Here is a 17,630-nt window from a genome sequence, read left to right as displayed (position 1 = left end):
TTCTTCCTCTTGTGATCCTGTTGCAGCCTTAGCTCAGCTGTGCTTGGACACTGACTGCTGCTCCTGCTCCACACTTGTTTGGAAAGTTCCTAAAAATACCGGTCCAGCTAAGAAATCACTTTTCATTGCTTTTATAATGCTCCTTTCACTACTTGTCTGTAGCAATTCGTTATGAGAGAGGGAAAACAAAAAGGGAGAATAAATCATGGGTGCCGTTTCCCGCCATTAGAAATAGCAGCAGGTAAGTTAAATAATTAGTTTTTGGTTTATTAAATACAATTATATATTACAATTATACATTTTTGTTATTTAAACTATAAATATCGCAAAATTATGGGGTTTTTTCTCGAAGTGACACACCACCCGAGTTATGCTCGGTTTTTTGGCGAATTTTGACACACCAAGCTCAAAAGGTTGCCCATCACTGAACTAGAGTGACTCAGACACACCCACAAGACATTACACTATATCCAATGACATCATAGCTCATAGAATTGTTGACAGTTAATGCATGCAGCACTTGTCTTTCACATATTCCTACAATTTTGCAGGCCAGTATTTCTATTGTTGAGGTTCTGTGTTTAGCAATTGGCTCTACGGTGAAAGTGGATTTATATATTATTGACACTCCTCCTTCCTTTCTTTTGGTTCTGTTGATGTATATAGTTTTTGTATCCCGGTGGACATAGGTCTAATAGTGGTAGGTCATCTTCAAGTTGCATCCATGTTTCTGTTATTAGCAGTAACCCTAGTTGTTCCATTTCTATCCAATCTCTCAGCAATGCTGTCTTGTTAACGGCTGATCTTGTGTTTATATATACCTTATTGGCATTAGGGCTTATCTGGTTGTATTTGGTGTGTTTGCTTTTATTTTTTGTAGTTGTCTGTGTGGTCTATCTGTTTTAAGATTTTGGTCCCATGGATTTTTATTCTGACTTGGGTTTTTTTAGTGCTTGTTGTCATTTTTGTCATTATTTTATTGTGGAGGTTGTATTCTGGTTCTTCCAATTGGTGGTGTGATTGTCGTTTTGTCAGTGATGTGTATGGGTATTTTGTTCCATTAATTTGGTGCTGTAGCTGGTGTTCCTATTATCCATATTACTATCATGTTGTAGAGTCCATGACCTAAGGTTGGCCATTTTGGGGTGTTTAATTCACTGGGACCTAAGGAGCTCTGTAGGGATTCTGTGTGGTGATCCTGTTATTTTCCAGGTTGGCTTCCCAGGCTGGGTCGTTTGGTTTTTTTTTATATTGTATGTTGTGTCTGTGTTTATGTGGGTACAAAAGTGATAAAGAACAAGCAAGTGGGATTTGCTCCAAAAATACTTGGTGTGACAGAATGATGGAAGGAGGATAATGGAATGGAACAAAGGGACCAACTCCCTCAGTGGTACAGAGGAAGAAGCTCTAGATCTTTTGAGCTGCTTTGTCCCCTCTCATGTGCCACTGGAGCTTTGCTTTGCTTAGTCTCTTCATGTAGGACTCTTGTACTGTACTCTGTATCTACTTCCGCTATCCCATACGCTCCTTGTTCTCTTGATGGCCATCACCTTGTCTTGCCTTCCCACCAGATAATCCTGTCTAGAATCTACCAGACATTCCACTTTCTTCTTAGTTGCTCCTAAGCTTTGGAATGACCACATGGTTTCTATATGTTCTGGACAATCCTTTTTTAAAATGTATAACTCTTATTAAAACTCTCTTTTTTTGGTTTGGTGTTGGTTTCTATATGTTTTGGACAATCCTTTAAAAAAAATGTATAACTCTTCTTACAAATCAATTTTTTGGTTTGATGTTTGCCTCCCTGCCCTTTGCTTGTAGTGTGCTCAGACTGCTGCTGATCTTCGCTATAGTTGTCTCAACTCCCTTCCGACCTTCTCCCTGTCCATGGATGAATGAGTTCTGTCTTATCTAATTAATGATGGTCTTTTCTGTCTGTATGTTTTGTATTTTTTTTTTAAACCTGCCTTGACCTGAGTGCCACATTAGGTGGTAGGACAAGTCCTAAAATACAATTTGTACTACTGCATCCTTCTCATATTTTGCTTTCAGTGCAATTCATACTGCTATTCAATGCCTATCAGCTGAGCTAGAACTGGCCAGATGGTAGCTGTATTAGACCACTTGAACAGATAGATAAATAAAGGTCAGAAACCAAAGAGGAGGTGAGACCTCTTTAGCTGGATTAACTAGTTTAGTTAATTATTGTTGATAAATACTTCCTTCCCATGGGCAAATCAGCAAATAACCAATTCACTCGTGCCCAGCTTTTGACTTGATGAAGGGAGTTGAGCTCTCCTAAGCTGATAAAAAATCTATTGATATAGTCCAACCAAAAGATTTCCCTATAACTTGTTTGTTGACCCTTCTCTCTCCATATGAAGCAGGAATAGTGGTATTCAGAGCAAGGGATTTGCTTACCTGCTTTGTGTAATCCTTCAGCTCTTCACTTCGCCTTCCATCTGCTATACGGACAATAAGAGAAGCCCCTGTCACCAACTGAATCTGTGAGACAAAAAGGACTGTGAACGAGTTGCACCAACTCCAACTAATTCAGAATGTTGCAGCAAGACTGATAGAGGGCTGTAAGCAGCATGACCACATTACATACATCCTGCAAAAAGGCCAGGTCACATGCTTTCAGGCTGGCATGTGTCCAAACGTGCAGGCTGCAGGGGACAGACAACATTGTCTGGGTCTGGGAGCAACTGAGCCGACCCAGGTGACCCTCCTTTTCAATGCTAAACAGTGAACATAAGCATCCAAATTTAAGCACATCAACTACCCCCCCCCCCCACACACACATATTTTGACCAGATAGATTTAAACATATTTTCAGCCCCAAACTAGCTGACAGTTGGCTTCGCCATGGAGTCAGCAGAAATTAGTACTTTCATTTTTTACTTGGACTTGTTGGTTTTAAAGAGCAGCTTTCAATTTAATATAGAAATTATAAAAGTGAAAGATGGAAAGCAAAGTCCCAGTAACCTGACCAACCTCAAAAACAGCTTTAAAAACAGAAAATCAAGCTGAAATTCTTCCTCCCTGGTGTGTATGGCTCTGAGAGGGAATGTTCAGGGTTTAATGCCAGCTCTAACTATCGCATCCCCCTCCCTGACTAGGGCACTAAAGAAAGGGCCGCTACTGACAGGCTGTCTCTCATCCCCCCAACCCGATGCATCGTCTATTCCTCTCACTCTCTCCCTGTGGTCGGTCCTTTTAATTTGATTCAGATCGCCCATTGCTGCCAGTAGCGGCACAGGCACGCCAACATCGTACCTTGCTTCGGGGCTTCGTCCTGACGCTGACGGCATGACGTGCCCTGCCTCCTCTGACCAGCCTTCCTTATGATGCGTCCAGCCCTTGCGGAAGCAGGAAGGCTGGTCAGAGGAGGCGGGGCATGTCATGCCGTCAGCGTCAGGCCAAAGCCCCGAAGCAAGGTACGATGTTGGCGTGCCCGTGCCGCTACGGGCAGCAATGGGCGATCTAAATCAAATTAAAGGGACCGACCACAGGGAGGGAGTGAGAGGAATAGACGATGCATCGGAGGGTGGGGGGATGAGAGAGAGAGACGCTTGGGGCAGCTGGGGAGGCTTAGCCTCCCCAAGCCTCTTATACCGGGCGCCTATGCACACGGCTGTATGGCATCTCATATGGCTCAAGGGATAACCTTGAGTTCTAACCCAAGGCCCCCAGCTTTGCAGCCAGACTGAATGGCTCTCTGGCTGAAGGCCAGCGAGAACCATCCATGGTGCTCCTCTTTTCAATAAACAATCCTTTAGATGTTGGTCAATTTAGATGACCATTATGTGGAATGAGGAAAATGGTTGCACTAAAGGCAACTCTTGGAAACACTGAACAGTCTATAACACACATGCAGAATTTACGGGCTACACTAGGAAAAGATGTTTCAGGTTGAGAATATGGCTAATACCCAAAAACATATGAACATTAGACTTTTACATTTTCTGAAGGAAATAAGACAAGCAGCTAAAGAAATGTTCGAGATATTTAATAGAGACATTGACGCTATCTGAGGGTTTATTTCCATCTATCCTGTGAGTATATTATCTTCCAAACAAGAAATGAGTGGTCCACGTCCAACTGGGCGATCCCCGCCCGAGCAAAGCAACGGAGGATACCTAGTGGATGAGGACCCACTCAAACAAAGAAACGGAGAAGGACCTGCGTCTGCTGCGTGACCCCTCGAGTGAGTGTAACAGGGGCCAGGACTAACCTTACCCTGACCCACAGAAGACTAGACTCAGAGCCACTGCTGGGACTGAAGGAAAGGATCCAGGGGTAGCTCCCCTCATGGTCCAATGTGGTGTTTGCAATTGCACCTGGCATCGAGAGGTCCAGAGAAGCAGCAGACTCCAAAGGAAATTGGAGAGTCATGGGATAGGAGATAGTGTTCTATTGTGGATTAAAAACTGGTTAAAAGATAGAAAACAGAGAGTAGGGTTAAATGGTCAGTATTCTCAATGGAGAAGGGTAGTTAGTGGGGTTCCCCAGGGGTCTGTGCTGGGACCACTGCTTTTTAACATATTTATAAATGACCTAGAGATGGGAGTAACTAGTGAGGTAATTAAATTTGCTGATGTCACAAAGTTATTCAAAGTCATGAAATCGCGGGAGGATTGTGAAAAATTACAAGACGACCTTACGAGACTGGGAGATTGGGCTTCTAAATGGCAGATGACGGGGGGCGTTACCAAGATGGCGGAAGTGTGAGTGCGCTCGGCGAAACCGCTCCTTGCTGCTTGAGGGTGAAGTGATTCCCTTATTCCACAATGCCGCATACAAAACGAAAAGGAGCCATGAGGCTTCCACCGCCGCCTGCAGCTTCTTCTTCTCCACTTCGGGGTAGCATGGTCCGCTTCCTGACGCGCCCGTCACAGAGTGAAGACACGGGGTCGCCTGCTGCAGGGGCAACCGGTGGAGCGGAGCCCCTGATGGGCTTAGAAACATCTTTATCCCCGCCTCCCGATTCTAAATGCCCTCCGTGTCCGGCTATAGATGTGGTGAGGGGAGCAGACATCCGAGAGCCCAACAAGGGGAACAATGAGCCAGCAGACGGAGGACCCATGCCACAGGAAAGTAGCCAGGAGAGAGAGGTCCTTGGGTTTAAAGGACCCGTAACAACTCCGGAGGTTAATCTAGAGAGGATCTGGCTAAAGCTGAGTAAAATGGATTCTACGCTTCAAAATGCTTCAGAAAAGGTAAATACTTTGTCTTTGAAAATTGAGGACATGGCAAAAAAATTTAGAAACGGTTAAAGAAGACCTGACGACTCAAGTAAAAGACTTAATAAAAGATATGGATCAATTGCAAGACTTTAAAGTGATGGTGATAAAAGACAATTTGGCAATGCATAGAAAAATTGAACAGATTGAAAATTTAAATAAAAGACTAAACCTTCGTGTTCTGAATTTCCCCAAAATTCCTGATAAGACGCCTATAGAGTTATTTAAAAAATACTTGCAAGAAAATTTGAAAATGCCTCAAGAACTTATTCCTCCTATAAATAAAATTTATTATCTTCCGACAAGCTCAGGTGGAAAAGAAGGAAAGAAAGAAGGTTTGAATGGTATAGACTTTAACAATTTGTCTGAAATTCTAGAACAATCTATTGAAATAGTTCCGCAAAGAGCCACCCTTTTGGTTTCGCTGGTATTTGAACAAGACCTCAATGCAATATTAAAGTTCTATTTTAAATTTTCAAAGGTTCCTTTTTATGGAACAAAAATATGGATATTTCCAGATGTTACTAAAGTAACCCAAGAACGTAGAAAATTATTTTTGGCATTGAAACAGGATGTTCTTAAATTGGGTAGCTTATTTTTGTTAGTCTATCCTTGCAAATGCCTGTTCAGGCTCAGTGGGATAAAGTATGTATTCTATGACTCAGAACAGCTAAAATCCTTTCTGGATATGAAACAGCTTAATGTAGAATTAGTTAAATGATATGTGACGAATTACACACTTAAACCGCATTTTCTATATTTGTGTTAATATACCTGTATATAACTCCACTAAACTGTAATTCTCCCCTCAATTTGAGGTCTAAGGAAGCATGTATAATTTTCTCTTTATTTTCTTTAACGCTTGTATTATGCTGTTTTTCTGTAACAAGTGATATGCTTGTAAGAAATTTGGAAATGTTATGACTAAAATAAATAAATGACAGATGACGTTTAATGTGAGCAAGTGCAAAGTGATGCATGTGGGAAGGAGGAACCCGAATTATAGCTATGTCATGCAAGGTTCCACGTTAGGGGTCACGGACCAAGAAAGGGATTTAGGTATAGTCGTTGATCATACATTCAAACCTGCTCAGTGTGCTGCTGCAGCTAAGAAAGCGAATAGAATGTTAGGTATTATTAGGAAAGGAATGGAAAACAAAAATGAGGATGTTATAATGCAATCTTGAATATTGTGTTCAATTCTGGTCGCCGCATCTCAAAAAAGATATAGTGGAATTAGAAAAGGTGCAGAGAAGGGTGACACAAATGATAAAGGGGATGGGACGACTTCCCTATGAGGAAAGGCTAAAGCATTTAGGGCTCTTCAGCTTGGAGAAAAGGCGGCTGAGGGGAGATATGATAGAGGTCTATAAAATAATGAGTGGAATTGAACGGGTAGATGTGAAGCATCTGTTCACGCTTTCCAAAAATAGGACTAGGGGACATGCGATGAAGCTACAATGTAGTCAATTTTAAACGAATCAGAGAAACTTTTTCTTCACTCAATGTGTAGTCAAACTCTGGAATTCGTTGCCAGAGAATGTGGTAAAGGTGGTTAGCATAGCGGAGTTTAAAAAAAAGGTTTGGACGGCTTCCTAAAGGAAAAGTCCATAGACCGTTGTTAAATGGACTTGGGGAAAATCCACTATTTCTGGGATAAGCAGTATAAAATGTTTTGTACTTTTTTAGGATCTTGCCAGGTATTTGTGACCTGGATTGGCCACTATTGGAAACAGGATGCTGGGCTTGATGGACCTTTGGTCTTTCCCAGTATGGAATACTTATGTACAGGTTCACACAGGAGACTGGGAGGGAGCCCAAGAGATCTGCGGTGCAGGGTCTCTGATGGAGCGCCATGACCACATAAAAGGCCTCCTACACCATGCCCAGCACTAAACGCACATCCTCAGCAATCAAAATTTTGGCATGCAAAATCACTGATACCACTAGCTGACCAACTATTTATCATACTGTTTTACTAACCCCCCCTCCCCACACAGGAAACTGGTCAAATTCTCAAGACAATTTTATGGACTTTGTATCAAACATCTGCACCAATCAACAGAACGTCTTACTACTAGGAGATTTAAATCTGCACCTAGTAGAACAAAATGACGCCAACACAAGAACCCTAATGAATTTCATAAACCAATGGACTTTCAAAACAGCACAGGACATATTAGCTCACAGATTCTCAGCAAACAAAAACCACATACTAGAAAACCACAAATGGGAAGAGGTAACATGGTTAGACCATAGCAAGCTAACATTCACACTACAATGGGAAAAAACTGTAAGAAAAGAGAATCAAGAACACACACATTCACAACCAGAGGGAAAATAGACACCCACACGTTCTGGACAATAATGAAGAACAAACAAAGCAACATAGCACCCAGGGTAATAAACTTCATGAGAAAATAGGACAAAACAAGCAAAAACACACTAAACAAAATAGCACCACTTAGAACAAAAACAAGAAATGAAAAACGGCCTCGCCCCTGATGAGCTACTAATACACATGAAAAAACTGTGCAGGAAACTTGAAAGAACATGGGCCAAAAACAAAACAGACACAACCATATAGAAAGCTATAAGAAAATATATAAATAACATAAAGAAAGCTAAAGCAGAACACTACAGCACATATATGAACATTGAACAGACAGACACGAAAAAAATATTTGAACTTATGAACAAATTAATGAAAAATCCTCTAAACACAATAAATAGTGGTGGTGGGAGTCGCCACTAAATAACATATACCCAACTCAACTCCCACTGCTATTTGTAAAAAAGGGGAATGGTTGTTGGCTACGCAATGGAGCCAAATTGAAAGTGTTGAAAATTTATGGGGGGGAAAAAAGCCTCAAGGTGCCTGGATCGAAACAACCTCACAAGCAACAATCAATCCTGGTGACCAATCACTCGGTCTTAAGAGAATCCATTCCTCATCATAGGCAAAAAAAACCACCCCAAAGGTTCAAGTGGAAAATTGAAAAAAATGGAGAAACCAAGAGGTAAAGTACTGTGAACCTCTCTTGTGTCCTAACTCTTGAACCTCAATCATTAATGTCTGTATTGCGGTATAGGTTGCTGCTCTGTGTCTATCAACTAATACACAATTCACAGAAACAATATTCAGCAATGCTCTTAGCTTCTTGAATGATCTTTCATCCTAATAGTTGCCACAGCTTCCTCTTCCTCAACTGACGTTGGCCAGCGTTTCGCTTTGTTGACTGCAAGCTCTAGCTGCTTCAGGGTCCATTTGGGAAGACAGATGGCATAGCTGCGGAAAAATCAAAAATATAACTGCAATCACACATTTCTCCGAAACTGCATTAGGAACCATTTACACTTCTTACATAAACAATAGGCGTCTCAAGCCCGGTTAACTGGCAACACTGAATGTTTTCAAAGATGGCGCTTATAAATCTTCTCTAGCGATGACGTCAGACGCCTCGAAGTGTCTCAGCCTCTCACAAAAAATGACTCCACTCCAATTGTGAATTTAACCCATTCGGTTCTATGGTATCCAGGCAGAAAATCCATCTTTGTTCCCTTTGTAAAAGTAGTCTCCTGTAATCACCTCCCCTTTTCAGAGGAAAGACCCGTTGAATTACCCAGCACTGGAGATCGTCAAAACTATGCTGATTATTTCAAGCAGGGGGTCCGTCCTGGAACCGTTATCTATGTTTGTGGATTGTCTTCTGCAACCCTTAGTGATCAAAGGGAGATCATATTTGAAAGACACCACCCAGTTTCTTCGGCTCTTTGCCGATGTAAGGAGTAATATGTCATCTTGGAAAATGTTCACATTAGATGTGACCTCTTTGTACACAAGAATACCGCAAGATGAGGCCTTGGAAGCCATAAAGGATGGCCTAGATAGTAGACTGAATCCTAGAACACCAACAGATCTGATTATGCAATTGGCATCTTTGGCTATGAAGAAAAAGGTTTTCCTATGGGAAGGTCAGATATATCAGCAGATCTCTGGCGTAGCCATGGGTGCTACGATGGCTCCCTCGGTAGCTAACCTGTATATGACAAGGTTTGAAAATAGGTTTATCTATGGAAGCCCATTTTTTGCACATATTCAACTCTGGGTGCGATACATAGATGATATTTTCTTACTATGGGATGCAGACAGGGTCCTTCTTGATCAGTTCATGAATTTTCTGAATGGATGTCATCACAGAATTCAATTTGTAGCGCAGTGTCAAGATGAGGAAATATCTTTTTTAGACGTGGACATTAGAAAGACTGCATCTGGATTTTCTACTTCTATCCACCATAAAGACACCGACAGAAATACATTATTAGAGTATGGCAGTTGTCATCCACCACCAAACAAAAACCACATACTAGAAAACCACAAATGGGAAGAGGTAGTCTCCCTTTTTCCCAGTTCCTAAGATATAGAAGAATGTGTTCTTCAGACTCAGAGTATAAACAGCAATCTGGATCTTTACAATCAAGACTAGCCAGAAGAGGATATCCTCGGCATGTGACTAAGAGAGCATACCGTTGAGCCAAATAAAATAACCGTGAGCTATTGTTGGTGGAACCGACAACAGAGCAGGGGGAAGAGAGGAATCTCATATATATTACGCAGTATATGACTCATTCATCATGGATAGTTCATGCCATTCGGAAACACTGGCCATTGGTACAAACTATTTCCACATTTAAGGACTACACAGTGAGAATTGCATATAGTAGGGGGAGGAATTTAAAAGAACTACTTTGTCCCTCAGCAATTCCCCCCCCACCCCCCCATCTCAGAAGATTCCAATTTATTGGAGGTGGGGCATAAGAAATTCAATGATTGCTCTGTCTGCCATGTCATGGTGGAAACAAGAAGTTTTCAGCATCCTAATGATGGTAAGATATATTACCTGAGACATTTGACCACCTGCAAAACAAAAGGTGTTGTATACTGTTTGAAATGTCCCTGCAATAAACTATATGTTGGGCAAACATCAAGGACATTAAATGTTCGTTTGACAAAACATCGGAGTTCCATTGTAACTAAGAAACTGAATCTCCCTCTGGGGGTTTACTGTATTAACAGTCAGCATAGTTTTGACGATCTCCAGTGCTGGGTAATTCAACGGGTCTTTCCTCTGAAAAGGGGAGGTGATTACAGGAGACTACTTTTACAAAGGGAACAAAGATGGATTTTCTGCCTAGATACCATAGAACCGAATGGGTTAAATTCACGATTGGAGTGGAGTCATTTTTTGTGAGAGGCTGAGACATTTCGAGGCGTCTGACGTCATCGCTAGAGAAGATTTATAAGCGCCATCTTTGAAAACATTCAGTGTTGCCAGTTAACCGGGCTTGAGACGCCTATTGTTTATGTAAGAAGTGTGAATGGTTCCTAATGCAGTTTTGGAGAAATGTGTGATTGCAGTTATACGTCGAGGAAGAGGAAGCTGTGGCAACTATTAGGATGAAAGATCATTCAAGAAGCGAAGTACATTGCTGAATGTTGTTTCTGTGAATTGTGTATTAGTTGATAGACACGGAGCAGCAACCTATACTGCGATACAGACATTAATGATTGAGGTTAAAGAGTTAGGACACATAAGAGAGGTTCACAGTATTTTACCTCTTGGTTTCTCCATTTTTTTCAATTTTTCACTTGAACCTTTGGGGTGTATTTTTTTGCCTATGATGAGGAATGGATCCTCTTAAGACAGAGTGATTGGTCACCAGGATCAATTGTTGCTTGTGAGGTCATTTCGATCCAGGCACCTTGAGGCTTTTTCCCCCCCATAAATTTTCAACGCTTTCAATGTGGTTCCATTGCGTAGCCAACAACCATTCCCTTTTTTAACAAATAGCAGTGGGAGTTATTGACTTGGGTACAAATTAATGAAAACACAAAACATATTGGCATCAACTGAAACACACCAACTGCAGATGAACTTGGCACAATATTTCAAAAACAAAATAGAAGACACAAAATCAAACCTGGGAAAATCACAAACATCAATCACTGACTGCCTACAAGAATGTGAAACAAATGACATTCACACCATAGCAGACAGAATCTGGTCCACATTTAAAGCACCCAAACTAAACACAGTAAAAAAACAACTGACGAAATACACACATGCATACTGTATCCTAGACAACTGCCCTAACTACATGATGAAAGACCCAATGGACTGGTTTATTGAATGTTTCATGAAACAAATCATAAACATGTTAGCAAAAGGACAATTCCCAATGAAGGAGATATAGTACTAACACCAATCCCCCAAAACACAAAAAACAAAATCAGCGACATCACAAACTACAAACCAATGGCTTCAATACCACTACTAACCAAAACAATGGCGGGCTTGGTAGCACAGCAACTAATGGAATACCTGACACAATTTTCAATCCTTCAAAACTCCCAGTCAGGCTTCAGAACACAACACAGCACAGAGACAGTCATAACCACCCTGATAACGAAGTTCAGAAGCTTAATATGCCAAGGACAAAACATACTACTGTTACAATTCAATATGTCAAGTGCGTTCAACTTAGTAGACCATACAACAGTAATGACCCTGCTTGACAACATGGTAATCAGTGGCACAGTAGCAGAATGGTTCAATGGTTTCTTGAGAACCAGGTCATATATTGTAATGATGTCTAATCAGGTATCAACTTCATGTATCTCTGAGTGTGGGCTACCACAGGGTTGTCCAATATCGCCAATACTGTTCAACGTAATGATGGTGCCACTCAGAAAAAAAACTGGAGCTAATGGGCTTCCACCCTTCATATATACAGATGATATAACCATCTGCATAACTTTTTGCAACAATCACAGAAATAACGAAGAAAATCAGAAAAGGCCTGGACCTCATGGCGAACGGGGCAACAACTTTCAAACTCAAACTAACCAGAGACAAAACCAAATTCCTGGTTCTATTATCAAGCCCACATACCCCACATCCTACCAAAGTTTCAAAATTGACCATCAAACATACTAAATCGAAACACAACTAAAAATATTAGGAATAATTCTCTATAAACATCTAACGCTAGACAATCAAATATCACCAGTACAAAATGTTTCAAAACACTATGGAAACTAAGAATAAGAGACTATTTCCTTAGATAATCTTTCCAAATAATAGTATAATCGACAATACTATCACAACTAGACTACTGCAACGCAGCATATGTAGGGTGTCACGGTCGTCGACATCCGTGCCTTGCTCGTCACTACCCTATTCCACCTAGACCCATTAGTTTTACCTGCAGTTCTAGCCAGTGACCTGCGGGGTCACTATAGAGTGGTGAAAGCCAAGCTAGTGATGTCATCTGTGCTGAGCCCTTCTTAAACTGGCTTTTGTGTGCACTTAGTGTTCTGGCAATAATCCCTGATTGAGCTCAGGCCTGCTTGAGGCTCTGCTAGTTCCATCTGCTGTTTCATTGTCAGGCCATGGCCTGAAGTGTTGCTGCAGCTTTCTCCTTCTTGCTCTGTTCCAGTGAAGCCTGCTTCCAAGCCTTGGAGTCCTGAGACCTTTTTGCCCTTCAGCTGAGTCCTCAGTCATCCACAGTGAGTCCCTGGTTGCTGGCTGCAGTGAGTAGGCTCTGTGCAGTGTTTTGAACTGTCTGTGCATGGAGGGTTCCGCGTGGGCTGTTCCTGTTTGCTGCACTGTGCCTGTGTGTGTTTTTGGCTTTGGGAGCATTCGGCTCAGACATTTCAGAGACTGTTATGGATTTGCTTGCCTTGGGAGCGTTTGGCTCAGGCGGTTCAGAGACAGTTTCTACAAGAGACTATTTTGTGTTCCTTTGCTTTGCTGCTGCTCATCTCTTGCTTCTGAGAGAGCTTGCCGCAGAGGTCCCGCGGCTTACATGAGACCTGACAGAATGAACCTTTATCTGACTGCCAGCAGTCTCGCTGCTTTCAGCTAAGTGTTATTGTTTTCCAGGGCGGACCTTTGCCTTGTCCCGTGTGCTCTTGTGTTTGCTTTTCTTGTACAGCTAGGCTGTCTTACTGTTTGCCAATATTGTATGCTTAAGGTTTTGTTTTGCTTTAGCTAGTGTTAGGATGCGCAGCTAGGCTGCTTATTCTCCTCTCTTCTCTTACATTATTGCTGAGCCATTTGTTTGCCTTTTGACTTGTGTTCTTTTGCTGCCATTGAAGCTAACTTAGTTCACCTCCACTTGCAATCCAGTCCAGTTCTTTGGGATACTCTTGGGATTCCATCTACCTAGAAGTGTTTGAGTGAGCCTCCCGCAGCTACCTCTGGGCCAAGGGCTCACAAACATCAGATAGGGTGCAAGGAGAACACACTAAAGTCGCTGCAAACCGTCCAAAACATGGCAGAAAGACCGATATTCAAAAAGTCAAAATATGAAAGAGCAACTCCACTGCTCAAAACACTGCACTGACTGCCAATCAAGGCAAGACTCCTTTTCAAAGTGAGCACCCTCATTTTCAAAATACTATTTGGAATGGCACCTGCATACATGATTGAACTATCCCTGAGAAATACAAGTCCAGAAACCAGAGGCTACCTACTTATTCACCTACCCAACTGCAGCAACATAACCTATAAAACCATCTACACAGCAGGATTTAGCTACCTGGCTTCCAAATGGTGGAACTCAATACCAAAAGCCACGAGAAGCATCACCAACTACGTACAATTCAGGAAAGAAATGAAAACCTACGTATTCAAAACATTCTACAGCCAACCATACAAGATATTGAAGCCCCACCCCTACAAAAACCACCTCATCAAGAATCCTCAGATAAAAACTATTGTCCTACCTCAATCAATGTCCGGCATAAACAAACCTACCTCATTAAACCTCTAAAAATAATGCAAATTATTGTTCGACCTCTTCATAATGGTAATATACTATTGTATTTTTCACCTAAACTGTAAGCCACTTTGAACTGAAGCTTGTTTTTGGATAACAGTGGGGTACAAGAATGCATAAATAAATTAAGACATTATCTAAAACAAAGACCAATAAGAACAAGACAAAGCAGCAGTCACTATAGTAAAATAAACTTCTACTGCATATGTCAGCAGTGCTAAAAATCCAGCAGTCAGTTATATAGCAGCAAATGCTTGTAAAAACTACTACTACTTATCATTTCTATAGCGCTACAAGGCATACACAGCGCTGTACACCATACACAAAAAAAGACAGTCCCTGCTCAAAGAGCTTACAATCTAGATAAGACAGGTAAACAGACAGAACAATAAGGGTAAGGAAATAAAGAGGTGAGGATAAAAGGACAGGGCAAGTGAGCAGTGGTAAAGAGGTGGGCATTAAGTTTGAAGTTGAAAAACAGTTGTGCTTTCAAGCTTTTTTTTTCTGAATTGCAGTGCTGAAGTAGTTTTGCACAGGCTCAAAGGCAGAGCATTTTAAAAGGAAGCACCTTCTATGCAGAAAATGGAAGCTCGATATTCTGATAGTCTTATCTAATGGAAAGAAGGAATGCCCAATAGTAAGTTAGCTGTGGATTGCAGTATCTGAGAAGGTCTAGATTGTCAGGGAACTTGCAATAACCAGGGTATGTGTGTGTGTGGTGGTGGTGGTGGGGGCTGCACTGTCATTCAGAGCTTTGTGAATGAGATAAACATTTAAATTTCACTCTCTACGCTACTCACACCTATATACCTAGTGCCCTTCTTGTTAAATGTGTTCCCCCCCTCCCCAAAGAACAAAAAAAAGTCAGATCTGGCTAGGCCACTGTAATGAAAATCAAGATAATTATATATGTATATAGTAACATAGTAGATGACGGCAGAAAAAGACCTGCATGGTCCATCCAGTCTGCCCAACAAGATAACTCATATTTGCTGCTTTTTGTGTATACCCTATTTTGATTTGTACCTATGCTCTTCAGGGCACAGACCGTATAAGTCTGCCCTGCACTATCCCCGCCTCCCAACCACCAGCCCCACCTCCCAACCCCCGGCTCTGGCACAGACCGTATAAGTCTGCCCAGCACTATCCTCACCACCCCAGCCCTGCCTCCCAACCCCGGCTCTGGCACAGACCGTACAAGTCTGTCCAGCACTATCCCCGCCTCCCAACCACCAGTCCCGCTTCCCACCACCGGCTCTGGCACAGACCGTATAAGTTTGCCCCGCCTCCCGATCTTGACTAAGCTCCTGAGGATCCATTCCTTCGGCACAGGATTCCTTTATGCTTATCCCACGCATGTTTGAATTCCGTTACCGTTTTCCTCTCCACAACCTCCCGCGGGAGGGCATTCCAAGCATCCACTACTCTCTCCGTGAAAAAATACTTCCTGACATTTTTCTTGAGTCTGCCCCCCTTCAATCTCATTTCATGTCCTCTCGTTCTACCACCTTCCCATCTCCGGAAAAGATTCGTTTGCGGATTAATACCTTTGAAATATTTGAACGTCTGTATCATATCACCCCTGTTTCTTCTTTCCTCCAGGGTATACATGTTCAGGTCCGCAAGTCTCTCCTCATACGTCTTGTAACGCAAATCCCATACCATTCTCGTAGCTTTTCTTTGCACCGCTTCAATTCTTTTTACATCCTTAACAAGATACAGCCTCCAAAACTGAACACAATACTCCAGGTGGGGCCTCACCAACGACTTATACAGGGGCATTAACACCCCCTTTCTTCTGCTGGTCACACCTCTCTTTATACAGCCTATCAACCTTCTAGCTACTGCCACCGCCTTGTCACACTGTTTCGTCGCCTTCAAATCCTCAGATACTCAGATATATATATATATATATATATATATATATATATATATATATATATATATATTTTCTTTATATTTTTATAGAGTTACATTTTGTAGAAATAGAATTGTCAGACCTTACTGCAGAATAATACTCACTCTAGGAAGGTCATGTATATGTCATGCTTCTAATTAACTAAGCTTGTTAGTAAAAAGTAGGCCAGAATTACCTCAGGATTTAGGAATGTTTTAATTAACTGAGAAGTATGGGCCTTATCTAAAAGGCAGGAAAAAGGGAATCATTATATTTTGTTTCTCATTATGTTTTTCTTTTTCCTTGTTACTTGTTGACCAAAGCTATAAGCACCTGGTGATTTAGTGATAACAGTTTTCTTGGCTATTTAAGGTTTCATTTTAATCATTATGACCAGACTGTGGACTGAGATTTTCTTGTTCATTTAGTCTCCTTGTATACAAGATAAAAATAAAGAACTTTACATATTTGAACCCAGATTTCTGTGAGCTTCTTTGGTAAGAGGAATATTTTTCCATAACAGCTACTGCTAAAGGTAATAACTCTGGCTGCACTGGGATAACCCCAGACAGATATACAACATCTTACCACCTTCCTGCGCAGGAGGTCGCCAAGCACACCGATACATTCTCCGTCACATAGATCTGCTAACACCGTCTGTGATGAGAGAGAGACATCGTCCACTGTTTTGCTTTATATGTACTTTAAAGTTTTAGTTACTTTGTAATTAATAGAACAGACCCTTTTTATTTTGTTAGATTTCCTTACATGCCTCATTACTTATTTTCTCTGTAGAAAATTCCATTACTAATCCATATATAGGGCTATTTGCATAAGTGCAAAGTCAGTGGGTATTTTTACGCCAGTTCTCAACCGGAAAATCCAGGACCAGCAAACCTTAGATGAGTCAAAGCCTCCTCTGGCCAGGAAAGCAAAGTTGCTTACTGGGATCTCTATAGGTAGCTAGTTAAATAGGACCCACAAGATGGAGTAGCTCTGTCAGAGTTCAGAATTAGGGTACAAGAGTTTGAGTGTGCCCAGTCATTCTAGTGCTAGTGTTCAAATTAACTCCCCAGGAGGTGGCAGAGAGTGTGCATCTGTCTATGGAGAATGCCCATTACAGGTAAACAAATTCAGTAAGCAGGATGAATTAGCCACACAAGTGAGGTCTCCCAGGCTGAGGGTTGGTGTGGATTGCAGAGATGATTTGCTTGTAGCTGTTTGAAACATATATAGTAGATGACGGCAGAAAAAGACCTGCACGGTCCATCCAGTCTGCCCAAGAAATGTGCCACTTTTTTGTGTATACCTTACCTTGATTTATACCTGTCTTTTTCAGGGCACAGACCGTACAAGTCTGCCCAGCACTATCCCCGCCTCCCACCATTGGCTCTGGCACAGACCATACAAGTCTGCCCAGCACTATCCCCACCTCCCAACCACCAGCCCCGCCTCCAATCTCGGCTAAGCTCCTAAGCTGGAGGCCCAATTCCAATCCCACTCTGCCAACACTGACAATATGCTCAAGCTTCAGATGTCAGTTCTCCAGCAGATGGACTCCCATAACCAAGTGATTTGTAGAAGGTAAATTCATAACAGGGAGCTATGATCCACCTTTGCTAGTAGCTCTGAGCAACCCATCT

The 17,630-nt window shown here is 41.8% G+C and overlaps 1 protein-coding gene across 1 annotated transcript in view; it reads right to left on the bottom strand.

Moving 5' to 3' along the window:
• Positions 1-17,630, bottom strand: part of LOC115471750 — a 48,767-nt gene that overhangs the window by 12,273 nt on the left and 18,864 nt on the right. The window contains exons 4-5 of the mRNA XM_030205563.1: positions 16,576-16,644; positions 2,422-2,505 (exon numbers count right to left, since the gene is read on the bottom strand). Of these exons, the coding sequence (XP_030061423.1) occupies positions 2,422-2,505; positions 16,576-16,644 (153 nt within the window). The remainder of the gene's footprint in view (positions 1-2,421; positions 2,506-16,575; positions 16,645-17,630) is intronic.

This window comes from Microcaecilia unicolor, chromosome 6 (genome assembly GCF_901765095.1).
Source record: "Microcaecilia unicolor chromosome 6, aMicUni1.1, whole genome shotgun sequence".
In the NCBI taxonomy this organism is placed as follows: Eukaryota; Metazoa; Chordata; class Amphibia; order Gymnophiona; family Siphonopidae; genus Microcaecilia; species Microcaecilia unicolor.
This window is presented reverse-complemented; position numbering and strand designations above follow the sequence as displayed.